The following is a 24,899-nucleotide window of genomic DNA, read 5'->3' as shown; positions in this document are numbered from 1 at the left end:
AAAATCTAAAAACATTGAAATTTTGTTCTTTCAAGGGTCATAGAATTTACTACTGAAACGACAGAGCTACCAGATAACTAATAGAGACTAACAACATAAACATTCACACACTACATCAGGCTCGCACACATCCAAATCCACAAGAGACCAAAACAGAATGTCAGTAAAATACACATCAAACATTGTTCTTACCAAAAATCTTTATTACAGCACAAAAGTTAAATCTTACATTTGATTTCTGAATTGCAAAAATAGATTATCTCTTTGCCTAAAGGCCCTCCTAAAACCCTGTTAGGATCCCTTGATCATAAATAAATCTTATCCTCTAGGAAATAATCACTTCATGAATGATAAACTGCCGTAAATTTTTCATAGTAAATTCTTATTTTTTCTCATACTAATGACATTAATGAAGGCATCACGTGCAGTGTATGATTATAACTTTACAAAGTTATGGACTAAAAAATTGATCTAGCATTTAAATGAAAAATATATTACAAGTTCTAGAGAGAAATTGAGAAATGATGTTTAGGATACCCATAACTAGATAGCTATATGATAGAAAATATTCATCTCATGATTGGAGTACAGCGTTGTACATAATTGTATCCTATTCCTAGCAACAACAAAAAAAAAACCTGAAACTGCTAGCATCTACCAATACACCTTTGCACTTGCATTGTTTGTAAGAATAATCACATTTTAAATCATGAAGTCCTCTTTGAGATTGCTGTTTCTTTAAAGGTAAATGTAGAGAAAGCATTGTAAGAATAATCACATTTTAAAGCATGAAGTCCTCTTTGAGATTGCTGTTTCTTTAAAGGTAAATGTAGAGAAAGATTTTTAAAATGCATGAAAAAAATATCAACATATCAAGAAATTGAGAAAAAAAATGAAGGGCTTAATTGGAATGGTAAACGTATATTTCATTATATAAATGTCAAAAATTCTACTTTACAGCTACAACACCTGCAACTAAACTACTAATATCAAACTTAACAAAATAGAAACTCTTTGGCCCGTATTCTGAAGTCGGGTTTAACTTAAACTCAGGTTTAAAGTTGTGGTTTAAGTATGGGAAGCCAAAAGTATCAAAATTTTTATTAAGTTGTATATTTCTTATGTTTATTGTGCCCTTTCCTGAATCATCGATGGTGAAGACAATCATCTATTTATACTTCCTACACAATTATGAATGATTTGAGAGCCGAATGAGCTGAAAGTATGATATCTCTACTTATAGTGATTATGTAACCATTGGCTGTCCATACTTAAACCACAACTTTAAACCTGAGTTTAAGTTAAACCCGACTTTAGAATACGGGCCATATACTTTACTTTGTGCATACTAACTGATAATTGCTCAAAACATTATTGTATAAAAAGTAAATTATCATTTTCAGTGATTTTTCTTACATAAAATGTGCTTTAAGCCTGTCTCACATTGTGCGATCCGATACATTATTTTTTAATAAATCACGTTTTGCATTAAATATGAAAGTTCCAAAAAGAAAAATTACTTTATTTGCAGTTCGGCATAATGTTAGGAATAATGAAATCATAATTTTGCTTTGCGGCAAGCCCTGTTGTCGGAGTAAAGTCCAAATCAGCTTCAAGTCGCAGCCGATGATGACCTCATTACGATTTGGAGTTGAAGTTGCTTTCTTTCCTACATTGAGGCTCAAACTACATTGAATTTTGATTTCAGTAGTCCTACAACTATTCTGACCTCGAATTGCTAAGATTTTATTGGTTGGAATGTTCATGTCAAATGTTATGATTTCTTTGAAAATCGAATCGCATAGTGTGAGCTGGGCTTAAAAGAGTGATTTCCACATCAGATCCTTTGTCGGTATCCTGTGACATTTGCTTTTTTGCACTCTAATATCAATTAAGTGCTGCAAGAAAAACGCCATGAATATACAGACATTATAAAAATCAATTTTTCATGTATTGAATTAAAATATTCCAGCACCAAATTAATCATCAATTAATGATAAATACAATGGCAAGCTCTATAAACCTAACTGATTTTAAACTAATGCAGACAAAAACATAAAAATAAGTACCAGTACATAACATTACACCAATTACGGGAAATCTTTTGAAATTCATTGCAAAAAACAACAAAACTTCATTCTATTTACAAAATATTTCAGAAGCACAATGGAACTAATAGGAAGAACATAATTGCAATTATGAACAGATCTACCTCAAATCCAACAATAAAAATAACAAATACAACAATCACAACTATACATAAAAGAAAATAACAAGTTTGTACAGAACAAGTGCATTTTGAGAAAACAAAGGAAGAGACTCTAAAGGGAGCATTTCATGAAACGAACAATCGTTGATTTTTCAATGAAAACTGTTAAAAGCTACTGAAATCCTTGCATCTGATTGGCTCATATAACACCACCTGAATTTCTTGCCCAAGGGGCCCCATTGTATTAAGATTTTTAGGAAAATGCAATCAAAAGAAAAGAAAAAAAGAATAAAATTTCATCATGATCATCTGTACTTGTACATGTAATTAACATTGCTTTCATACGCAAAAATCAGAATTCCTAAACGGGGCATACGCTCCCCTCATGAATGATAGAATTGAAAAAAAAAAAAAACAGATGATACATACAAAAGAAATTTGAAAAAAGCATGATAATAAATAAGTTTATCTTAAAACAGCATTTTCATTTTAATTGATTTGTTTATAAAAATCACAAATACATATAGGGCTTCAGCTCCAACTCATTGTTTGTTTTTGTTTGTATGGTGAGCCTCCCCCCCACCCTATCCAAACCATTCTGTGACCCCAGTAAGAAAAAAAAATGGAATCCATTTAGAGGACCAAGACATTCCATTTGAGAGATATAGTACAAATTTGACCACAAATATTGTCTAACAACTGCTTTTTTTTGCTAACATTGTTCAGACTCCTAAGGCTCTGCTACTTTGTAGAGCATAAAACATACCACTCTGGTCCCTTATCGCTAGACAAACGATTTGATGTTCTTGAAGTGAAAAATGAGAAAGAAAAAAAGAAAGAAGAAATATCCATTGTTGATGCAAAACCCGTTTTTTCCCCTCATTTCGTTCTTGCATGTTCTTCAACTGTGTATTAAAGTATAATCACAATTGAATAAAAATACATTAAAAGCCAATTGATTAACTGATCCCATATAGAGGCAATTTCTGCAAATCAATACAGATGCATATCATAATACATTGCTATATATTGTGAAAACAGTTTTGTACAATTTAACATACAGTCTAACTCACTTTGGTACATTATTTCTCAAGCAAGCATGAATGTCATTTTACATTTTGAGAATAAAATGAGAAATCATATGTCATACTCAATCTGTGCATAATATATTACACAAATGCAGTTAAGTACATTCAAGATTTTCACTTTTAAGGAAGACATTTCAAAAACTAAATTAATGATTAGTAAGATAACATCAAAATGTATATATTAGCAAGGGAGTAAAAAACTAAATCTAAAAATGTGCTCAGTCTAATAGTGGACTTATACCATTCCGAGTCGCCTAACAGGGGGGACAAATCTGCATAATGTACTGGAAAGAGAATAAGAAAACTACACAAATAAGTATGACCCAAAACACAAAATATTATGTTAAATCTATTGTGCTGATGGAAATGATAGAACAAGATTAATGCCAGTACTACTTGGATTGTACTAATATCACAGGTCTTTACAGGTGTAATGATGATCTTTATTATGGTATTAGGCAAGATAACAACATCTGAGTTTTAGTAGATATGGGCAAATTCTATCTTGTTCATACATGATATAAAGTACAAGTTTGTGTAATATTGCAGGGTTCCAACAGAAATTTGAAAACAGAATTCCATGACTAAATTGCTGCTTTCCATGACTTCCTGTGACATCCCGGGAGTTATGTAGAATTTGGGATGTCACAAAACTGGGAAGAATGGAAATCATGAACATCATGAACGAGACACAACAAACTGGAAAGCTTCCAAAGCAAAGAGGTAAAAGCAATTCCATAAATTTTCTTAATTTTCCAAATTCCCTGACTTTCCATGACCACAAATTTTTCCAGGATTTTCCATGATTGTGGGAACCCTGATATTGCTCACTTTTGATAACTTTTCTCAAAGTATATTTCAATATTTTTGAATTACTTGTGATCAAAATAGTTTGGAACAAATAAAACTTTATTTTGGTACCCATTAAAAAGATGAACAATCTGTCATTACTCCACTGTGCAAATTCAATATATTCATTCACACTGAAATGATCATTTGCACAATGAAGTGCTTTACAGTCCTAAATTTCTAAAAATGAAAAAAAAAGATAAACTATTCTTCAAACAAAACAAATCTGAAATGATTATTTGCAATTAAAAGTCCCAAATTTCTTAAAGATGAAAACAAAAAATGTTTTCATTTATTTATTAAATACACTCTTTTTAAACTACAAAATGTAAATTCATCCAAAAGTGCATCTATATACTGGGTAATCACATTTACTTTACTGCTAAATAAGAATTTCATTTAATTGTCGCAAAAGTAGAGTTATCTTGCACATACATGTATATAGACACAGTGGCATGTTAAACTATTGCCTACTATACTCAAAGTGGTTCCATTACAAAGCTTTAATCTCAAGAAGTTACAACATACAGTAGTCAATGGCTTAAGAAATAGGACTGTTGATTGAAGAACTTAATAGTGAATATAAAACTTATATGACAGAGATGTAAAATGTACAGTAAACACATCAGTAGTCTCGTGCACATGACTACATATTATTCAAAAGAAAGAAAAAAATAAGAACCTCAAGTTGGTAAAATTAAAAATTCCAAAATGCACTAGTTCCATTAGAACAATGTATTATTTGAATAAATCAGAGTCCACAAATATTATAATTCACTATAAAAAAAAAAAACCCAAAATCAAATCAAAAGATTTGTCAATTGCACATTCCATTACATTCGATTTCTACATCACAATAATTCATTTCATTCAATATTTTTACCATCAATTCATAGACCTTCCTTGGCAATTTCAGCAGTCGTCTCTCAACATAGTGCATTTATATTCCTGTAGGAACTACACAACGATAAACAATGTTTGTGAATCATGAACTTTACCCACGCCTAAAGCAAAAGACGGATTAATTTGGTTTTGTTGATTGAATCTGAAAGGCAATACTACTTTTACTTTCAGACTTGAGCACTTAGGATGTAATCTATCTTGTCAATCATTGTATTGTTTTGTCTATATTTACTGAAAAACATTAAGAGAAGGTAAAAATATAAGAAAGACATAGGAAAGAGTTAAACCTAGGTTTATTCTAAGCATGCCCCATCTGTGGTGTAAGGGTGGGTGCTACTTTTGAAGTTTGGTTTTACGTTCGGTTTTACATACAGATTTTCAACAAAAGCAATCGTCACAGGTGTGAAGGTTGGGAAAAATCCCAGTCTATCAAACTCTTAATGATTGAGAAATAATTTTAAGATTTAAATCAGATTCTCATTGATTTGTAAAAATAAAACATGACTGATGCAAAATGTATATGAAAGCATTCCATAGAATTCTTTAATTGTGAATGATAGCTTTGATGATTGAAAGCAGGCTAGAACTGGCATCAGATAAAAGACTCCATAAATACCCAAATATCACACAAATTAATTTGCCTATAGATAAGCATGCAGAACACATGAAAATCTTAGTCATTACTCATTATAAAGCTCATGCCATTAGCTGATAAATTATTTTCTTTTTTCTTATAGTTTCAAGAAGTAAATATCCTATAGACTGAGAAGCTTTATGCACATGATGCTTATTTATAAATGACTAAAAATCCTTTGGTGCTTGGCTTACATAGCAATATGCATATACTACACTTGAATTTAATCGCTGTGCAGCATGATTTTATGTTCTACAGCATAGATCTCCACGAAGCATAATCATCATACACTGCTTTGCTTAGAATAAGGAGGCAATAACCTATCTCGCAATGAAAGCTCTATTTCTTCTTAGCTTCAATGCAACAGGTTTGCAACCAAAGGGCAATATATCCTGCCAATGTCTTTTCATCAATGGAAAGCTCCCATTGTCGTCACTCCTCGACAGTCGCATGATGTCATCTCGAGTCACCAACTACAGGTGCCGTTGACTGACTGATTGCCATGGCAACCCGATCTCTCTCACCAACCATATTCCCTATCTTTCCTGGTTCTTTTCCAAGGGTTTCAATCCTATAATGAAATGGAATGCAAAGACATTTAAAGAATGAGATAATGAATGGCTTATCTAATACAAAATTCACTGAAAAAAGTGTTGATTAATTCATAGCATACAGTAATGTCAAGAGATATTATTTTTTCTTCTTCTAGGGTCTGTTTCATGAAGAGTAACATCTGTTGTAACTTTGCCATCAATGACAACTACCATGGAAACCTTGATTTTGATAGGCTGCTATACCCTGTTACCAAAGTTACAATTGTTCTAACTCTTTATGAAACGAGCCCACCATTTTAAGCATAGAGAAAACATTTGAAATCTTAACAACATTTTCAAACAATAAAATATATTTTTCCAGATACTGCAGATCTTGACAGTTAAGGGCATTTATAACAAATGATGTTAAAAGGGTATTATTTTATTCCTGTTATTACTATAAAAAAGCATAAAGATGTCCAAGAATTACCTGCCCCAGATAAGATATTATATGTTAAACAGAAATAATAAATAGCATACACATAACACACCATACCCTGAAATCAAGGGTGATCCCAAAAATGATTTGACATTAAACATTGGAGGATTTGTCTCAAATCAATACAAATGCCCGACTCATGATCTAACAATCCTACAATATAGTATTACGAGAGCTTTCTTTCTGCAATTCTAGGTCGTGCCTTTGAAAGAAAATAGCCACTCATTAATACCATGTCCTAGATATATGATCTGTAAGCGACATGCACCAACCGAATCCCACTTTCATTATCCAAATTTAAAACTGATAAGTGTCTCGACAGGAAAATAAGGATAAAAAGGATAAAAGAATGATTGATGACAGCCATCCATCCTTCCTTATACAAGTTATTATGCAGCAATTATTGATTTTTGTTTCTGTTTAATATACAGTACATGTAACCCTCTGATTTGACCTAGAGTACATGTAAGCTATAAAAGGATCTGCAATAACCTATTCATTAATTGCAAAATTTTGTTCCTGTTTCTTATTTCTCAATTTATAACACAAACAAATTTTCTCAGGAATGAGAAAGTTATCTTTTCCTACATCTTTATAAATAGAACTGGCATTATTTACAGGTTCAGAACAGCGCTGATACTGTAGATGCAAACACAGAGTAAATAATAGAGTATCCCATTGGCAAAAAAAAATGATATTCATGTATGCACAATTGCATGCACTTTACAGTTTGCATTGGATTTTCAAGAAAGAGACAACACATCAGTATGAAGCTGGTAATACCTACATGTAATCCAGAAAATTAAATTTTACTTAAAATCTTGACAATTTAAATGTTCAATTCACAAATTTCACCAGGTATTTATTATTATCATTATTATTATTATTATTATTAAATCTTTAATTCACAAATTTCACCAGGTATATGTACATGTACTTTACCTTATATTATATGTTGGGGAAACGTGCTAAACTAATCATTTCTTGATTACCAATCTCAGTAATCGGTAAACCATGGATAATTTGTTTGCCTTGTGAACATAAGGTCCTTTCATACTTATCATAATAAGGTAACATTGCAAACATGAATAAGAAATCAAGGCAACAATTGTGGGCACTGTCTGATAAAGTTCAGCAAGTTCACATGATCAATGCTGACTCTCGCTGACCATCGATTCCGAGCATCGTAATATGCAGTTTAACCCAGGAAATCCAGGGACACATTGTAGAAAGAATTTAATTCAAATATATGAAATATATTTTTCTTGTATTTTACTCTGTTACTTAATTGCTGTTTGCTTTATAATAAGGTGATGCAAAAAAAATGAATTTCATCCAATGGTGACTTTCATTTGATTTTTCGAGTTTTAATTGAATGCATTTTGTTCAATTAAAGTGAGGTTGAACAATGAATATCATCCAATGATGATAATGGACTTGCATTTGATTTTTATTTTTTGTGTTTGATTGCACCTCTCTCTGACACAGCAGGCCAAGATTTAAAATGTTATCATAGAAGTAGGGTTGAGATCTACATGTTTGTTGAATGAGATCGCTTTTTAACATCCATATTTCTGAAGAATCATGTTACAGCAAGTGTCGTTTTGATGAAAGACACTTCAAATGACCAGCAAAAGCTTGCTATTCATGTCCGTGTTTTAACTAAGCATCTTTCAAGTGATCCCAGAATGAAAACTATGTTTGCTTTATAAATACAGCATGAGGATATGAAGGGTTTTATAGGCTATGTTTTGTTACCTAAGCAGAAGGGTCAACACAATCTGAAAATCCTTCAGATAACATGAACAAAAATTTGCACACTAATCATGTTCTATGTATAATTTTGTATCAATCTATCGGGCGACTTTCCTTAAAAGTACAACAATGTATCACAGGTATTTCTGACATATAAATAAACATTTTGAACATATCATAATTTTTTTTTGTAATTCACAATAAAAGTATTTTGTAGGTTTTACACTGCTCATGGTCTGTGTATAAATTCATATCTAGTTGTAAGGCAACTTTCTTTGAAGATCATAAAAGTACAGCGATATAGCCTACTGTATGTCATGAGTAAATATGCCTGATATATAAATCCAAAACTTAAACGAATTGGAGACTGCACTTCTGAGTATTAAAGTTCCTTTGAATAATGTACACTTTTTTGCTTTGATAGATCATCCCCTAGCTGATGTATGTTCATCAAATCACATGTTGATCCATGTGACACGACAGTAGCCATATCAATAACGTCTACTCTTTGGAGATATCAAAGAGATTCAAAACAATGGGGTCTGAACCAGTAAAATGTTTGCTGATTAAAGTGATGCCAAACCACAGGCATAAGTCATCATGACAACATCAGACTTTACATAAAAATAACAAAAACACCCTGAAGTTATATTGTAACTTTATTATAGCAGCAGCATATCCGAGAGCCATGCTGCTGTGAAAATGGCAAGTTAAAGTATGGGTACGTACACTGAAAAAGGGGAGAGCAAATCAATTTAACAAAATATAGTCAGCTCATAAAAAATTTATAGCAAGTACATAACCTGTGAGCTCTCTCTCTCTTGTCTTCATGGATTTTTTCCCCAAATTATGATAAACATCTCTTTGTGGTTGATGAACTTACTTGACTTTGAGTGAATTGTCCATGGAATCTGAGACTGACTCGACGTTAGCATCTGGTATCCCATGATCCATCAGGTCGGCCTCGACACATGATCTCTGATCACCTTCAACAGTACTGCTCTCACTCTCCTGGTCCGTACCAACAGGCTCACTTCTGACCATGACAAAAATGAAAGCGATGATTCATGAATTAATAAAAAATACTTTATTTAATTAGTTAAGTCTCCTAAAGTGAAATATAACCTTATTTTTTACTAGGGCCAAGTTAAACCAACTGGTCCACTGGTATTCGACCGATTCTGCTGGTTCATCAGTACAATTTCCTGCAGACCAGTAGACCGATGAACAAAATACACAAGAAATTCTCAGAGTCAAAGACTTTGATAATTAAATTTAGTAAAAATTACATATGACATTATGAACCAATTGGAACTAAATGGAAATAGGAAAACCAGACACGATTTTCAATCGTCTGGCTTGAATTTATAGGCCCATAACATTATGACATCACTACGTTTACACTACCACATTTATGCACAAATACTGCGATTTTCTCTTCTCGCCCTGAGATAGTGCTATAATATAAACCAAGTGGTACAGAAGAGTTAGTACAAATTGCAAATCAACAGAATAAATAACTAGAGGAAACAAAAGAACGCTTGGAAGCATTCAATAAAACTTTGATTTCTTTGCAAATATTGTGGTATGAAGGTAGAGAAGAGTAGTGAAACAAATCATTTTCTTGTGGATTACAGAAAGACTACAAAAATGCTGCATCCTGGGAATGAATCAAGGAACAAATAGTCAAGGACCCTGTTGCATAAAAGTTTATACTAACTATGCCATCCAATGAATAACTTGCATGGAATCCTCGATTCTGATTGGCTGTTGGGCATCATTACCATGGTAGTTACCTTTGGATGGCAAAGTTACCATAAAAAACTTTCATGCAATGGGGACAAGGTCCTAAACTGGTGCTGTTCAAATGGAATGTGGTGTATTGGTTTAGGATGATGACGACTTACTCCAGTGGAAGCCCTGCATTTTCTAGTTCTTGTAATCTAGCTTTTAGTCTTGCTATCTCTTCATCTCTCTTCCTCAATAATCGATCCCTCTCTGCTAGGTCTCTCTTCAGGTTATATGCAACTTCTTCCAAAGATTCTACCATGACCTAATAAAAAACAGCAATGAGAATAAGAAAACACAGGATTATAAGCACCGATTCCTTATAAAAGCAAGATCATAGAACTGTTTAAATACTCTGGACATCTTAAACCGGGAAATACTGCTTCCCATTGCAACACAATAAATTATCACTTTTAAATTGAAAAGCATCTGCAATATAATTAGTTTTTTCCCCAATCATCTCGAACAGTTTTATAATATCAATCATATCTGTCACATGTTTTACAGGTATGATCTCGCTTCAGTGGTTAGACCTTATCGCCTTCCACGGCAACTTCACCACATTAAGTGTACATGCAAGAAGGTTGTAACTACAACTGATTATTCACATCGCTTCCTGCCTTATGGCAGGCAACTCATGATAATGTCATAGCTTGGAGATTCTAAAGCACTGATGAATTAAAGGCTGGATTCAAGCAATGTTTGTTCTGTCGATTTTGGATTTGTCATTAAATTTCATACTCTGGACTTATATTAATTTACAAATCATGACAATGAAGAGACAATAATTGACGATTTAGAGTCCAATTACCATTTAAGTACATCTGTAGGCTTCAACAACAGATGTAAACAGTTTCTGGAGTCTATTTCATGATGATTTGCCATATCAAAAGCAAATCCTATAAAAATAGAGGCTTCCAGAAATGGCAAAATTATAAAAGTTTGAATGAAATCTTTATGAAACAGGCCTCAGTTGCCTGGGTAGTGAGTAGCAAAAGGGCAAAACTAAGATACTGAATTTTCCCCCACATGAATGAATAATCAAGAAATTTGTACTACTGTTTTCAAACGGGCTAATACCTCTATAGGTTAATACATGTATTTAGCTTTTTATCATAAAAGCCCATCATTTTCACAGGTAATATAGTGTTGTCAAAAACTAAATGGTAATAATCTGATTTTGTTTTGAAAATCATCAGTATTATCAATATTATATTGTATCATATAAAAATGATTATGAATTGGATTGAATTGAAAGGTTGAATATAATTTTGATTACCGGTACTAAATATTGAAAAGTAGAAAAAGTGGCTCTATTTTTCATGTAATATTGAATTAAATATTTGATTACTGATTTCCTTAAAATGTAAGTATCATGACTAAGGACCCCTTGATGAGATCAAGCATATCATTCATGAATATCGTCACTCCCTTGACATTTATAAGGGCACCCAACCCCCTCATTTATTTTGCTAACTTATTATTAACACGAAAAAAAAGGTCATATACATGTAGCAATAGGGAAAGAGAGTGACAGAGAGACAGAAAAAGAAGGAAAAAGCAAAAACGATGATAAATCTCTATAAGATTACACTTCACACCCAGCCTATACCTTATTTCTCGATTGGGCTACCCATTCATCTCTTCAGCTCTCTCATATCCCTCATGCTACTCCAATTGCCATCAAAGATTTCCCATGCAATATAGAATCTGTGGAAGTCATCAGGATACCATGAGGCATATGATAGGAAGCGGGATCCTAGCAGGATTTTAGAGGATGCTGAGAGCCTAAACACATCTACAAACTGGATGGAAGTGTTACGCCCAGATCTAAATCCAGATAAAGGGGAGTCAGGTTTCACGAGGCATCTTGTCAGTGACTTTCACTGACAAATCCTGCTATAAGCCAATCAGATTCAAGGATTTCAATAGCTTATAACAACTGTTGGTAAACTATTACTGACAAAACTGTGATGAAATGCTCCATAGATCCCAAGCTAGAATACAGACTAGGTGGAATAAAGCCAGGATGACTAAAAATAGAATTTGATGAGATGCAATAAAGGACCTAGCCCAGATGAGATTATAATAGATGTGTTATCTTTGGGAGTACCTCGTGATAAAGTTTATCACATAATCAGTTTTATCTGTCATCTGACTGAATGTAGTCCAACATGTAAATGAGTTTTGTAAATTTGACAAAAGAATGAAATGCATTCATAGATTTTAAGAATTTGAAATCATCATGTTATCATACCATTAATATTTTTATTCTACTTTTCTTTCCTCCATTTGTTTTTCAGTAAATTTAAAGATTTATTTACCAGAAAACCTCATTAATCCCTAGGCCATGAAAGTGACAGCACAGAATCATAATTGAGACCTCTGTTTTGTTCATGAAAGTTTTACTAACCAAGGTGCCAAAGAATAATCTTTCAAAATACAACTTCTTTCAATAGCAAATGTCTGCATTTTGTAAGACATATTTACATGTACAACTGATGAAAAATCACTTCCCCTGATGCTTGAATTATAAAAGTCTTTGACCCCATTTACACATGGGCCAGTTTCGAGTCGGCCTCATGCCGGCATCAAGCTGCCTCCAAAAAAAATCACGAAAGTGTGTTTACACATAGCTGAAAAGTCGGTTTCTGCCTTGTGTTTACACATACGAGTAGCGGCTTCACACCGCCGCAAAGGTGACCTCAAACCACCTCCAGAGGTGGACCGAAATTTGGGCAGCTTCAAGGCGGCGTCAGTCCACTTGTGTGTTTACACATACGTTCAAGGCGGCGTGAGGCCGGCCTCATGCCGCCTTCACTTGTTTGTGTAAATGGGCTCTTTGAAAACCATGTTCCTAGGTCAAGTTCTATGGCATCGACTGAACACAGCTAATGTAAAGAGAGGGGAATGAGAGGGTAGATGAAACCATGGACCTAGTAGGTCCATGACAAAACATACCTTGAAAGAAAAAAGTTGGGGGAAATACAGAAATAGGAATGTCAATGACTAACCATTGGCTTTGGGGAAGCCTTTACTGTTGAATGGAATTATTACATACAGATCAAGCAAAGGTAGATGATAGGTGAGGTAAGGTTGATACATGATTGAACTTTAAAGTCAAGTTTACCTCAATAAAACGTTGATGTGAATAAAGAGAGAAAAATCAAACAAGTAGAATATTTAAAATTTCCTCAAGATAGGATTTTTTAATATCAAATTAAGTTTTGATATTTTTAAGTTTTGCTTTTAATATTTTCATGAAAAATTCTAAAACATACTGGTCATCATGCAAGGGACCTGACATCAACCACTCATTCTAATATTTGTTCATCATGATTCATAAAGATAACGTATAAAAAATAGTGTGTGAATTCATCAGCTCTCTTATTCGCAAATCACCTTTGTTGCGGATATACATGTAACTGTTTTGTGAAAACAATTGAAAATTGACAATTTCACAGCTTTTTTCTGGTTTTGATAACATTTGCAGCGGTTAGCTGATTTGAATTTTCTCTTTTTGTTTGGTATAACTTTGTGTTTGGGTGGATTTGACCTTTAAGAAGGGGAGGGGGGTATAGCAAGCTCCTTGGGTATAGGAAGCAACTTACCCTGCTTTCCTCCAGACTGTCATGAGGTCCGGGTGGATCATTCAGACACAGGAACTCTTTGACTGGTGCACTGTAATACAAGATACATTGAATAAAAGTCAGATGTGACAAAGTGAACATAGTGGATATCACAGGGAAGATTGGGGTTGAAGTGTGGGTTAGTGTACAGTAGGACAGGAGAAAATTGTAAAACCCTTGAATCATGGTCATCAAAAAGTGTAAGCAACTCCCCCCCCCCCCCCCCCGAAAAAGGAAAATGGAATGGAAATAAAAGAAACCGTGCATTCTTTGTCATCAATAAGAAAAGCAAGGGGGGGGGTGAGGGCAGCAGCCAAAGGAATGAAATTAAAATTAGGCCTATACGTATTCAAAAAATATTAAAGCTTTGAAGAGCTCTATAGGCTACTATCAAGGAGAAGCCCTGGCTCTATGGCTGATGATGTGCCTCCCTATCTGGATCTACCAGTGCATTTTAGGGAACTATAAATTGAATACGAGATTGGTCTTCCTGATAATTCAAGGCTCAAGCATTCATCAACCATGCGACTAAAGCATTCTAACAGGCCTGTCAAGACAATAATAATACAGTAATAATGTCATCGGTTTTCAATAGTTATAGAAAGGTATTCGAATAATTGAAATACCATTTACCAATAGGCAATACCCATGCACTTGAAATTGTGATTTCAAGTGCAGTGACTGAAGCCAATGCAGCTATGCTTCAAAGACTGGGTGAATAAGAAAGAAAAGTTCAATTTTCTAAACAATTTCCCCCAGGGCTGACTTTGATGATAATTCTGTAATTATTCTGGCATGAGTTATTATAATTAGGCCTACATGTTTGTGAACTGCAATACATGTAGGTAATACCTAAGTGTCATAATACATTCATTGTAGAATATTTATTCGCTTTTTCTATTCTTAGCATAAAGGTGGCGTACCAGCATGTTGTATAGAGTATGCAAAAAAAACATTGTTATTTGAATTTGTTACTCCTTTGAATATTGGATAAGTTTAGAATTACATGTACTGGTATGTTGCATAGTGTGAGGAATATTTCTAGGGCTACAGAATGTATGGAATATTGACCTGGGAATAAAGACAAATATTCATATCATTATTTGAAATGCTTACTACAGATCAGAATAAAAAAAACCTTATATCGACTATTGGAATGTGTTAGGAGTTTTGAAACTTTCAAACTTGATTAACAGTTTTGGCCGTCAGGAAAATTATTTTTTTAAATAGTGTCCTACATTTTCTGGGTAGAAATGTTACAAAAATGCATCGTAAATAAAAGGGCAATTGAGTTGGAGAAGAACGTGAAGTAGACGAGTCAAGATCACAAGTCGAATGATCATGTAGAGGCCTACCAATGTAGTCAAGCAGCTCTATTGACTACAGATATTAAACAAGTGGAATGCCTCTGGCCGTCTCACCTGCATCACGCGATTCAATATAGCAGCAGTGCTGATTTTGAAAACTACTATAACTCGCACAAGATGTTCAGTGATACTTGGTTACTCTTATTTCCACGTTTTATGAACTAGACCAATACACTTATAGAGATATGATGGCAATTCAACAAATACCCCCAACGTGGCCAAAGTTCTTTGACCTTACATGACCTTTGACCTTGCTCATGTGACCTGAAACTCGCACAGGATGTTCAGTGATACTTGATTACTATTATGTCCAAGTTTTATGAACTAGACCAACACACTTTCAAATTTATGGCTGTAATTCAACAAATACCCCAATTTGGCCAAAGTTCATTGACCCTAAATGACCTTTGACCTTGATCATGTGACCTGAAACTTGCACAGGATGTTCATTAATACTTGATTACTATTATGTCCAAGTTTCATGAATCAGATCCATAAACTTTCAAAGTTATGATGGTAATTCAACAGATACCCCCATTTCGGCCAAAGTTCATTGACCCTAAATGATCTTTGACCTTGGTCATGTGACGTGAAACTCATGCAGGATGTTCAGTGATACTTGATTAACCTTATGTATAAGTTTCATGAACTAGGTCCATATATTTTCTAAGTTATGATGACATTTCAAAAACTTAACCTTAGGTTAAGATTTTGATGTTGATTCCCCCAACATGGTCTAAGTTCATTGACCCTAAATGACCTTTGACCTTGGTCATGTGACATGAAACTCAGGCAGGATGTTCAGTAATACTTGATTAACCTTATGGCCAAGTTTCATGAACTAGGTCCATATACTTTCTAAGTTATGCTGTCATTTCAAAAACTTAACCTCAGGTTAAGATTTGGTGTTGACGCCGCCGTCGCCGTCGCCACCGCCGCCGCCGCCGCCGCCGTCGGAAAAGCGGCGCCTATAGTCTCACTCTGCTATGCAGGTGAGACAAAAACCTTTCGATTTCACTTGATGTTTATGGCCATAGAAAATCAGACTGTGAATTCATGGGCACATTTTCAATGAACATAATTTATTTATAAAAAAAAACGCTTTTAATAACCCAGATAATCTATTTCAGATGTCCAGATTATCAAAAACAGTCCTATTTAACCAATTTTGAATACTGTTTGAAAATAACATGCATTACATTAGGTTCACTCTGGTATGTACATGTATGAACTCGCAAACATCCAACAGAGTATTCATTATGCATGCACTGTCCAAGACAAGGAAATTCGACAGGATGTCAAATAGATATTCATTACAAAGAATATCTGTCTTTACTGAACATCAGCCAAGATGTTTCTTTCATTCTAATAAGGCTACATTCACAAAATGCTTTAAAAAAAATAAAACTACAATTTTCAAAGATGTTTAATATAGGCCTATACATGTAATTCAGACTATAAAAGTTGCATTCCAGAAAGACAGTCTGAAATTGATTTCTGAAGAACCCCTGATGTTGGTTGAAAACTTAATCTATATCATGATTTTAGGCCATCTTTTGTTTGACCATGATAATACATACCTGGGTCAAACCATGAACTTAGGAAGAACTCCTACGTTCATGGTCAAACTCCCTTACCTCTATGGTGGGTGGGCTTAAAACTAAAGAGGGAAAACAATTTGTTTTATCAAGGGATATAGATAAGAGACAGACAAGCTTTCAAAGTACGGACTGATTAATTGAAAGCATCATCACTAATATTTCAAAAAATCAAGAATAGATTTTAATAGTCAGAAATCTTAAAGTTTTATTCATACTATTCCAGGCACTTTTCTTTCAATATGCTATTTCAGTGATTCTAGACTCAATGAGCACCTAACACAGAACAGGGATGCATGCTAGCTCAACAAGTTTTCTTTGACACAAGTTAAAAAAAAATGTTTATTTCAAAGAACATTTCAATGTAACTACTGTCAAAAATCTTCCAACCACTACTTTTATTTCACAAATTCACAGTACAGTGGATTTTCTGTTAAAAACAAGCTAGAGAAAGAAGCAGCCTTTTATCCTTCACCAATTGAAGTCAGTCAACAACAAAAAATGAAAGAAAAAGAAAATGAAAAGAATTTATTCCCTGTATGGCTGTATAAAAGATGACTGGATAATCTTAGAGTGACTGCCAAATTTCTAATTTTATTCTCAGTTGCATATTTCCCGTCTACATTAGAAAACCACTGATTGGTCATAGCCTCATCATATAGTGAACTATGCATAACAGTCAGGCCTACATCATATACTGTACTGTACATTATATAACAGAAGTGAGTAAATGAACACCCTGATAAACAATAAATGAATATTAAGGGGCATGTCCCACTCAACAAAAAAGTTGGTTTGAATGAGAGAAAAGAGAAATCGAAGAAGCTTATCACTGTCAATTTCATGAAAATCTGATGTACAATGTTAAAGAATTATGACATTTGAAATTTCACTTATTTTCACACACTGTTATATGCACATCTTGTTGGTATGCAAATGAGGGAACTGACAAAGTTTCCCACTTACTATTTCTTTTTTGCTTTATTGTATGAAATATGTTTTTTTCCTTATTGTAATGTGAAACAAGGTTTGATTCCTCATTTATTATGAGGTACTATTTTAGAAAAAGTTCTATCATGATTAGATGAAGAGTCTTTCATTGTCAAATCTGTGATTGTCAAAACTTTAAATAGTGAGTGTCCGAATGACATACAATTTGTAAGCAAAGTTTTAAAATGTCACAACTCTCTAATATTACAACTGATTTTTATGAAATATTCAGCATTATGCTCTGATTACTTTTTTTCCTCTATTGAATTTGAAAGAAAATCTTTGTTAGGTGGACATGCCCTTTAAAGCTTTTTATGCAGCTTCCTTTCATGGAAGCTGTAAAAGAGATATTTTGTCATGTCTTCTACATTATTTCATTGCTTTGAGTCCAGACAGTTTATATTTGTTGAAGATCTACACTAAAAGGTGAAAAGTTGATGTTTTGTGAGGGTTATGCCCCCTTGTGATGCATACTTTAACTTCAACCACTGTTTCAGCCTTCAGGTTTTGATATTCATATCACCCCCAAATGACTTTCAAATGTTTTGCTGCATAGCTTTATTTATAAATTTACAATGCATCCATCTGGAGTGAAATAAATTCCACACATCAGACGTAAAATGGAAACTCTTCATTCAGTCTAAATTTGGTTCATATTTCCCCTGCATTGGCAAGCCACACAGCCAAATTAGGAAACCTGCTCCCAGGAGTGAGAAAAGTGTGGTTCTGACAAGAGGGTTGCCCTCATACCAGGCAAACCCCCTAAATTCCAGAAGGACAAATCCCCAAAGGAGAGGAGAGAGGAAGAAATGCCTTGATTGTCTGGATGATGAATGTGAGTCACACAGCAGGGATATTCCTGGTTCAAAACTGGTTCAAAGGAAATGCCATATGGTGAATAATAAGCAATAAATGCAGGAGCATGAAGTCACTAACATTTCAATTTATGTTCTAAATCTGCCCAGGTGAAAAATTTCAGCCATTATTACTAGTTCATGATACATCTATTCAATAAAATTTCAGGGCTTTTCACTAATCTAGAGACCAACAAATGTTTGAGAATTGCATAATTTGCAAAATTAATGAGGCTAAAAAAATGCACATTTCTGTCGAAATGATTATACCATCTTGTTCCTTGCCTGAATATCTAAAAAAAATTCCAATGGCTGAGATCCTGTCAGGAAGATGCTCAAAATAGCCCAGTTAAGTATTTAAGGGTTTAATAAAGATAGCCTATTCACATCATTTGCTCAAATCAAAACAAAACTATTTCATCCTCAGCTTGAGAAAGATTTGGAAACACTCACTGTATAATACTCAATATGATTTGGTATGGCTTACACACAATCTTCATTGGATAAACCTACCTCTTCCTAATCTCTTTGTGACCGGTGATATTGTTGAGAAAGGCTTGGAGACCCAGCAGGCGATCTTCCAGAAAGATGGGGTCAAAGTTATTACCAAACCATCGCTTAGGAGGCAAGGCCAGGCGGAAACATGGGTACAGAATCTTCAGCTGTCATGCATATGGGATGGAAAGAAAAAATCAAAACATGATTGAAATGAAAAAGATACACTCTTCAAGTTCAGCATGTTGTTTCACTATTGTTGAGCAGAAAATTTTCATAGGTGCTAAGATTTTGTCCATGTTTGTGTGTCTGCAATGATGCAGAAAAACAATGATTTTAAGTGAGAATCTATTTTTCAATCCATTCATTCATCCTTGAATAAATGCAAGCGAAGAACATAATCTGATATTCAATAAATTCTCCCTTGATACCAGTAGATTTTTTATTTCGATTTTAATAGTGGTTCAAATTCACATTGTTTTGGGCATTTTATGCAAATAAAAACTTGAAAATAATTGATAATCGTTCACTTAAAAGCAATGATATTAATAATTGTATGAATTGTGAGGTAATTTCATTCTGCCTGATTATCAAATAAAGAATCACTTTATATCTCACTCACCTTCATATTTAGTCTTGTGAAATCTGTGTATCTCCGGAAGATAAAATATCCTTCAGTTGCTGTTTTCTGCACATTTAATTTGAAGACCTATAAGGGGTATAAAAAAAAAAGAAATATGTTAAATAACAGATTTTGTCATAAATATTTTGGTTGGTGAACTTGGTGTATATTTGGTGAATATTTCGGCTGACCAGTCTGAAAGATGGAAAGATTTTGATTTCAATTTCAGTGCTGACCGTTTAGTGTCTTGTTTTTTACATTCCCACAGCATAAAAATAAAAAAGAAGACTGGTCCTGGGAAAAGTTTCACTTGGTGTCAATCAATGTGATTTCTATGGTCATTTCTAAAACTCATCAATTACTTGCTCGATAGGACTCCTTTCATTTTCTTACATCTTGCTGGCCCAAATTCCAGATTCAAAGTTAATCTCAGACCCTCCCCCCCAAGAAAAAGCGATCTGAAAAATCACTGAACAGGAAAATACTGAGAGATGACTCTGATTTTCTGTTAAAACAAGGAATTCATTTACAGAAATAATAATTTTTCCTAATTCTAAATTTTATAGTCTCCTGAAGTCATAATTTGCTGGTTGGTAATTAAAAATAGTAGACCTAAAGAGAAATGAAAACTGAAACTACAGTATCATATTAATAACAGCAGAACAAAGGATTGATTAATTGGTTTAATTATGCATCCCATCTTACTTTCATGAAAGTCTAGAATAAGAATGTGAAAACATACATAATCAAGGTTAAAAGCAGTCTTGGGAAAGAGCAATGGATGACACTTTCAATGCTATGATATGAACTTCGTTTTAAAAACTCTCATATTATAACCAGATATTAATAAGAAAGCGAAAGTACATGTACATACAGTATGATTTACATTGGTAATTAAAGGAGAAATAAGAGGAAATGAGAAGGTTTGAAAAAAAATCCATGATCCATCAAAGACCAAGACATATTTTTTTTTTTAAAGGTTTGAATTTGTGACATCATATGGGAACAGTTACCTCATAATTTTATGTCATCTAATATGAATTCCATAATACCCATTTTTTAAAATGTTCATGATGAATAAAAATATTTATATGACACCTACATGTAGATAGATCCTTGTGATTTGATTTGTTGTTTGATATCATTCATTCAGCCCATTTTGCAATGACGTCATCAACCATGCAATTTTGGATCCATATGATTTTGTCCATTGCACTCGCGCACCGAGACTGCAGCTCATGCACCAGCAGTGCGCATGTTGTAATGACGTAACAATCAACAGATCGAACTCACACTACATGAGCATCTTTTGCATCGAAATTCATGAATTTCATATGAAAAAAAATAATCATATTTTAGGTGTCATATAAACCAAATAATGAATGTTTTTTCATTCGTGCAATGGACAGAATACTTCATTCGGTGAAAGATGAAATAATGATCCATTCAACGGGGCTACGCCTCCTTGAATGGATCATTTCATTTTTCACCTCATGAAGTATTCTGTCCATTGCACTCATAAACATGAAATAATGTGTCTGATGTGTCTGATGAAAGAATGAACCACAAATAACATCACTTCATATTTTCTGAGAAAATGGCAAGTAGAATTTATAAACCAAAATATCACTTGGGAACTGTTTCGTTATGGCATCACAAATTCAGAACTGTAAAATCCATTACCACTTTGATCTTTGATGGATTTTCGTCAAAATTTTTTTTCTGCTTTTATTACATGTACATGTCATACCAACTTAATGTCAGGATGAACCTACCCTTTAATATTCAAGATCAATAAAACTGGATGTTTCCTGGACCCAGGTACACCATCAGGAGTGAGGAAGCATAAATCCATTCTATCTCTTTACCACAGGGATCATGTAAATGTGACTGATGTCATAAATCTCATTGATTTATAGGTACTACATGCTTTCATGTAATGAGCCTACAGTACTTAAAATGATTTTATGCCAGATGCTGCAGAGCTATGGAATTGTTATGCATGCAGCTATGAAGCCTACTTTTTGCCAAGTTAACTAAATACAAAAAGTACTGCTCTAAACATACTTCGTTCTGATCCTTTTGTACAAGTTTTCAAATTACACGCATTCATAAATCTTGATGTGGGCAGTTCCACGGTTACGGAGTGACATTCAGAAACAATATTTTTGCATTCAAACAAAGATATCACCCATATTTGAATAGTTATTTGCAAAGAAATGGTACCTGACAGTAGTTGCTGAAACCCACTTTTCAAAATAATAACATTTGTTATTTTGATCCACTGAATTAATGAGATGTGAATATTCATAAACATGGTTACGGAGTGAAGCAAAAATGGACATGCATATTTGAGGAGAAAACATATTGCTCGAACTCTGCGAATTTTGAATTGCTATCATAATTTTGATTTATTGATTGGATTCTATGTTGTTCTAGCTTTAATATGTTGCATTACATTAAAAAATTGGTGTACATGTATTATTTCATTAATTACGACTAAAAACGTAAACCCATACCCGGTTAAGGAGTGACGGTTACGGAGTGACATCAGAAATATCCACTCACTGGCAACGTAAAATGAACTTATATTTTAAAATTTTTGTTTGATATGATGTAAAATGATGACCTTCAGATTATCCAAAAGAAAATTTTACAAAACAAGCAATAGTTTTCTGTTAATTTGAAATTAAGTAAAAAACAATATATGTAGTCCCATATATAGCGTTTTTTTGTATGGTTTGGATTCACCTATAAGGAGCTGCGTAAGAAAAAACAATTTTGGCTAATTATGCTCCCCTTTTGTGTTTATGAAATTCCATATGAGTTATGATTGAAAAATTTGATCCAGATTTGAAATAGAGCCAATATAATTTTTGGGAAAATGTCCACCGTTGCTTGGAATTGCCCATAGTGATACAAGTCAATTACAATATTTGACCACAAAAAAATCGGAAAATATCCTCTGAAAATGTCTTTCTTTTTTAAATTTCAATATCAATCAAACTTTCTTATTATTCATGTAATCTTCTAAAAACTTCCATTGATCTATTTCTTTAATTTTTTTCTTTCATATGATTTCAACTGGTTTCAAGGGTTTCATTTTCATTTCAGATCAATACAATGTAAGGAAGTGGAAAGTGGAAACTGAGCTAACAGGAAAGGATCCAATATCTACAAGTTATAGGAAACTTATTAAAAATAAAAGCATTGTATGATTAATGTTCCTCTTTAATATTGTTCGGTGCTTAATCATTGTCAAAGCACTCAACAAGCAATGGAGTATACAGTATCTAGTTGCAACATGTTTGGAACTTTCGAAAATAAGATGAGGAAGTGAAAAGTTTTTGTATGTATATACCTGTGCAGACATGTAGACCTATAATCATCTACCCTGGATGATAGGAAGTACAATTCAAAACAATAATAATGTGTGCACCGCACCATTTTAAAATGCAAGAAATCTGAAGACAAATTTATAAACTCTTCGTGTGTTGACTGTAAACTCCCGTGTTCTGCATTATTATAGCAGTTCACTGTGAACCCTCCTCCTACATGTACATGGTATAAAACATTTTAGAGGGCTTATAACTTTCATCTGAACATTTGAGATGTCGTGTAGCAAACTGGTGTTTTTATTTTATTGGGCTTTCTTGACATACTGTGTAAACTTATGTAATAAAGCATAGGAATTTTTTTCTAACATTTTTCATGACATGATTCTTTTTAAAGATACTCCTACAAAAATTGAGATAATCTGACAAAAATTGTCCAAACCACATTGAAAAAGAAAATAGAGTATAAAATCCTATGGTCAAAGTCTTTCTGACCAGGGACATGAGAGGGGGAGACAAAAGCATCTTTTTCACATACATGTAGGTGCAATACATCATGTACATGTAACTCCTAACAATTAACCTGACCTTGGTCATGTTTGTGAAGACGGTTTTATTGATTGATTTTCTCCTCTTGTTTTTCAATGAACTTCCTGCGTCTGCTGGTGGATCATGGATTCAGCGCGCGACACTGGCACTGGTCCAATGGTCCCAGACTGGTAAAAACTGCTGTCCGGCCAGAAACTTTTCAGAAATAGCCAGATTTACTGGTCCAATGTGACCAGACAAATATATCTAACCGATACAAATGATATTTCCTTCTTTTTTTGTAAGTTATAAAAATGGCTCTGGCATCTCAATGAAATGGCTCTCTAATATTGAGAAATTGCTCTCACGAATTATATTGTGTACATTTGTATGTATGTGTACCTTTTTTTAGGGGGGCAATAATACATGTAAGCAATAAAAGACAGTAGAATAAACTCAAGTCTATTTTATATTTTTCTTTATTTTTGGGACCAGTAAATTTTAGGTTCGGACCAGTAAAAAATTGAAAAATTTGGTATCTACTGGTCAGACCTGATCATATCGGACCATTTCAAAAACGGGTTAGTGTTGAACCCTATATTGATTTTTTTTTACTTGTAAAGAAGGTACAATAACTCTTTCAAAAGTGGTTTCGAAATTGAATGTATCCAAAACAAAGAAAACTATGAAAACTACAAAAGAGGCATCATAGGGAAGTATGTGGTTGTGCAAAAAAAAACCACGAAACGTGTCTACAGGTGTGTATTGATATGAACAAAACATATCAATCAATACAGGTCTACATCCTAAATGCCTACCCCATTACTATTTGCATCAAGTGTCTCTTTTCACTTCAAGTACCTTAAAGGGGAAGTTCACCCTCACAAATATTTATTGTAAAAATAGCCCCCTCCCCCAAAAAATTAATAATAATAATGCAAAATATTGGTGAAGAATTGAGGAAAATCCACCAAAGATTAAAAACGTTATTAGAAATCTGATTTTATGATTTGTGACTTCATGTATGCTAGCAGGTTCTTCATACATATCATGTAATAAAAAAAACAATGAAACATCATTTTCTAAAAAATTGAAAAGAGTTATTCTTGTACTTTCTGGGGAGCATTTTATGAAAGGACTTGTTGGATGTTTCATCCGACAAGTTCTGATTTATCCGACAGCTCTACCATAGGGACTCAGCCATTCAAAGTCATGGAAAGTGG

At 33.6% G+C, this 24,899-nt stretch overlaps 1 protein-coding gene across 1 annotated transcript; it reads right to left on the bottom strand.

The window, feature by feature from the left end:
* Positions 1–182: 182 nt before the first annotated feature.
* LOC129269277 (sorting nexin-16-like) lies at positions 183–23,803 on the bottom strand. Its single transcript, XM_064095307.1, has 6 exons — positions 19,814–23,803; positions 19,210–19,358; positions 13,870–13,939; positions 10,378–10,523; positions 9,354–9,506; positions 183–6,254 (listed from the first exon to the last, which is right to left on the bottom strand). Exons 1-6 carry the CDS (start codon positions 19,817–19,819, stop codon positions 6,140–6,142), a joined length of 639 nt encoding a protein of 212 aa, XP_063951377.1. The 5' UTR covers positions 19,820–23,803; the 3' UTR covers positions 183–6,139.
* Between the last annotated feature and the right edge of the window lie 1,096 nt (positions 23,804–24,899).

Source organism: Lytechinus pictus, chromosome 2, assembly GCF_037042905.1.
Source record: "Lytechinus pictus isolate F3 Inbred chromosome 2, Lp3.0, whole genome shotgun sequence".
Classification (NCBI taxonomy): Eukaryota; Metazoa; Echinodermata; class Echinoidea; order Temnopleuroida; family Toxopneustidae; genus Lytechinus; species Lytechinus pictus.
The sequence above is the reverse complement of the archived record's forward strand: the minus strand, read 5'-3'. Positions and strand labels throughout refer to the sequence as shown.

Coding starts and splice junctions, on each gene's coding strand:
- LOC129269277 (XM_064095307.1), bottom strand. Junction 10,524..13,869: donor ACAGTCTGGAGGAAAGCAGG/GTAAGTTGCTTC, acceptor GTTTTTTATTAG/GTCATGGTAGAATCTTTGGA. Junction 6,255..9,353: donor GACAATTCACTCAAAGTCAA/GTAAGTTCATCA, acceptor ATTTCATTATAG/GATTGAAACCCTTGGAAAAG.